Raw genomic sequence first — 3367 nt, forward strand, 5'->3', positions numbered from 1 at the left:
TCAAGAGATCAAATCAGTGCAACTTACCAAATTTAAGAACGAAAATGAGGTTTAACTCTAAATATTTCTTTTTATAATATTCTAAAAATGTGTTTTCAAAAATTACAAAAAAATTAAATAATATGAAAAAGAATAATAATAAAATTTTAAGGAGAGAGACACACTGAATAAAGGTAAGATGAGTAGTGAGTTAAGGATACACCGTCACCGTAAGCAAACGGTGGTCCAAAAAAGTGGTGGTATCCAGTGCAGGCATTAACCTGCGAGCCCGTCCTTTTAATGAGACGCTCACTGACGCCCTTTCTTCTCTCTCTTTCCGCTCAAGTCTCATCTCCTTTTCCACTTGATCACTTATCACCACTCACTACTTCCCTTTTCTTTTTCTTTCTGTGTAGATTTTATGGTGCTCTTCTTCTTCTCCTTCTTCCTTCACTTTTGACGAGTCTAACCAAGAAGTAGAAAATTAGGGTTCTTATTTTCCGCCAACGTAAATATTAAAATAATATTATTCTGATTAAGAAAAAAAAAAGAAAGAAAATAGGGGAAAATATTGTGGGGGAGAGTGGTTGTTGACAACATGGTTGTCGATGATATGGTGAAGAGCATCATCGTCGGCTACGGAGGTTACTCTTCTTCTTCTCGATTCTCCGATGCTTATCCCAAAAGGTAAACCCTTTTGACGATCTCTCTCTTCTTCTTCGGTCTTTTCTCTCTCGCTCGCCTTTTCAATTTCTAGTTTTCATGGATTTGATGGTTTTGATTCAGTGCTTTTCACCTGATTTTGGAGGATTTATGGAGATGCGTGCAATATTAGGGTTAGATAATTTAATTCTCCTATAGCGTTTTCCTAAAATCTCTTCCTCTCTCGCTGAGATTGAAGAGATACATAAGTATAGAAGATATATTTGTGTTCACTCTGTTTATTTTATTAGATATATGTTCAAATTATTTATTTATTCTTAAGGAAGAAGGAAAAGAAAAGGGAAAAAATTACAGAATTTTTTATTTGTTTTGTTGGATAGGTTGGATTTGTTGATTTTTTTTTCCATTTTCTGTCAATTCAATTTTTATAAATCTAGGGTTTTGATGGAGGGGAGATATAGTGGGGATTGATATGATGAAGGTGTTTATGAGGTTGTTTTGTTGAATTTGTTTTTGGGAATGGCAAAAATGAACACAACACCAGCAATAGAACTCATCAGGGAAATGATGAGGTAGCATGGGCGATTCTTCTTGTCTCGTTTCTTTGTCAATGGAGAATCACCACCCCTCAACGCTCTTGTCAATGGACTCAAGTGCATCTTCTCACGAGGAACTCGATTTGGAGATGAATCGCCAAATCATACTCTCACGCCCGCCGGATATCAACCTGCCCCTCTCCGCCGAGCGCAGCCCACCCCCACCCTCATGGAACTCTGATCCCTGCGATATCTTGGATGTCAGTCTTGGCACGCAAGGGTACGAGACAGAGAGCTTTCTTAATGTGCCCAAAGCTGCAGCAGCCGGAAGGAAGTGTGCTAAGCGAGTCGACAGCATATGGGGTGCTTGGTTCTTCTTCAGTTTTTACTTTAAGCCCTCTTTGAATGATAAGTCTAAGGCCAAGATTGTCAGGGATAGCAATGGTGTTTCAGGGTTTGACAAGTCTGATCTCAAGCTTGATGTTTTCATGGTTCAGCATGACATGGAGAATATGTACATGTGGGTGTTCAAGGAGAGGCCCGAGAATGCGCTAGGTAAAATGCAGCTGAGGAGTTTCATGAATGGGCATTCGCGCCAAGGGGAGCGCCCATTCCCGTTCAGTGTTGACAAGGGTTTCGTGCGGTCTCACAGGATGCAGAGGAAGCATTATAGAGGGCTTTCTAACCCTCAGTGTGTTCATGGCATTGAGGTTGTTCCGTCCCCCAATCTGATGGCCCTTGATGAGGAGGATCGGAAGAGATGGATGGAACTCACTGGACGAGATTTGAACTTCACAATCCCACCTGAAGCAAGCGATTTCAGTTCATGGAGGAATCTTCCCAACACAGACTTTGAGCTTGAGAGGCCGCCTGCCCCAATCAAGGGTGCTCCGAATTCACACCCTAAGAAACTGCTCAATGGATCTGGACTGAATTTGTCAACTCATTTGTCTAACCACAGTAATGGAGATGGATTGGACCTATCTCCGGTCAGCAGCAAAAAGAGGAAGGACTTCTTCCCACATGCAAATGATGAAGAATGCTACTTGGCTGTTAATCCTCCAGCTGAACGGATTCCAGATATAGAGATGCACCCCCCAAACGAGCCAAACTGGTTGAATGACTTTACTGGGGTGATAAAGAGTGTCTATGGACCTGTTACTGCTGCAAAAACGATCTATGAAGATGATCAAGGCTATTTAATTATCATAAGCTTGCCCTTTGTAGATCTTCCAAGTGTGAAAGTTTCTTGGAGGAACACTCTGACTCATGGCATCATAAAGGTTTCTTGTTTGAGCACCTCGCGAAAACCGTTCATTAAGAGGCATGACAGGACATTCAAGCTCACAGATCCATCATCGGAGCACTGTCCTCCCGGTGAGTTCGTCCGTGAGATCCCTCTTTCGACAAGAATCCCTGAAGATGCCAACATTGAAGCATACTATGATGGGCCAGGTTCAGCACTTGAGATCATGGTGCCAAAGCATCGGGTAGGACCTGAAGAGCATGAAGTCCGGGTTTGCCTACGCCCTCATCTGGGAGGGAATGATCTTATGTTAACTTGAAGATTAGGCACTTCTATTTAAAAGAAAAGAAAAAAAAAGAAAATACTATTATTGTTATTATTAGGAATGCTAGTATGGTGCGTTTATGATTGTTTTTTCTAACTTTGTACCATACAGTGTTTTATCTGTAATAGAAAATGTGCGTCTTACATTTTACATATAGCACTAGCAATTTTTAGCTCACTGAATGCCCTGGTTCTTTTTGTGTTCCGGTGCATTTCTAAGCTTTTGATTGTAAGCGATTATTAATCCGAACAGAGCCGGTTCTGTTCATTTATAAAGATATTATCAATTATCAATAATCATAACAATCATACCTTTGGTATAAGTGACCAAAGGATTCTTTATCTATGCCTTTGTTATGTTTCTTAGATGTATTCAATATGGTTTATGGTATATGATGCGATACGATGATGATGTAGAACCTGCGTATCACTTAGAAAAAGGTCTCTGCTATTTATATTAATGTTATTATATTTTATAGATGCAGATACAAGGTATGTGACCACTTGTTATACAAAACTAATTCTAGTTTTAGTAAATTGTATTATATGACCAAGTGGGGGGTTAATGGGTTATTGTCTTCTCCCAGGGAATATTTGTTTCTAAAAAGATTCAATAATT

The 3367-nt window shown here is 39.9% G+C and overlaps 1 protein-coding gene across 2 annotated transcripts; it reads left to right on the forward strand.

Annotated features, from left to right (window-relative positions):
* The first annotated feature begins 222 nt into the window (after positions 1-222).
* Positions 223-3092, forward strand: LOC130960896 (uncharacterized). 2 transcript variants are annotated; one of them, XM_057886407.1, is made up of 2 exons: positions 223-666; positions 1187-3092. In XM_057886407.1, exon 2 carries the CDS (start codon positions 1220-1222, stop codon positions 2741-2743), a length of 1524 nt encoding a protein of 507 aa, XP_057742390.1. In that variant the 5' UTR covers positions 223-666; positions 1187-1219; the 3' UTR covers positions 2744-3092. The 2 variants fall into 2 exon arrangements, with proteins under 2 accessions (XP_057742390.1, XP_057742389.1); XM_057886406.1 differs by having other exon boundaries at positions 224-666; positions 1080-3092.
* Positions 3093-3367: the final 275 nt, after the last annotated feature.

Source organism: Arachis stenosperma, chromosome 2 (assembly GCF_014773155.1).
Source record: "Arachis stenosperma cultivar V10309 chromosome 2, arast.V10309.gnm1.PFL2, whole genome shotgun sequence".
NCBI lineage: Eukaryota > Viridiplantae > Streptophyta > Magnoliopsida > Fabales > Fabaceae > Arachis > Arachis stenosperma.

Excerpts from the sequence above, each read along its gene's own strand:
- LOC130960896 (XM_057886407.1), top strand. The coding sequence starts at position 1,220 with ATGGGCGATTCTTCTTGTCTCGTTTCTTTGTCAATGGAGAATCACCAC.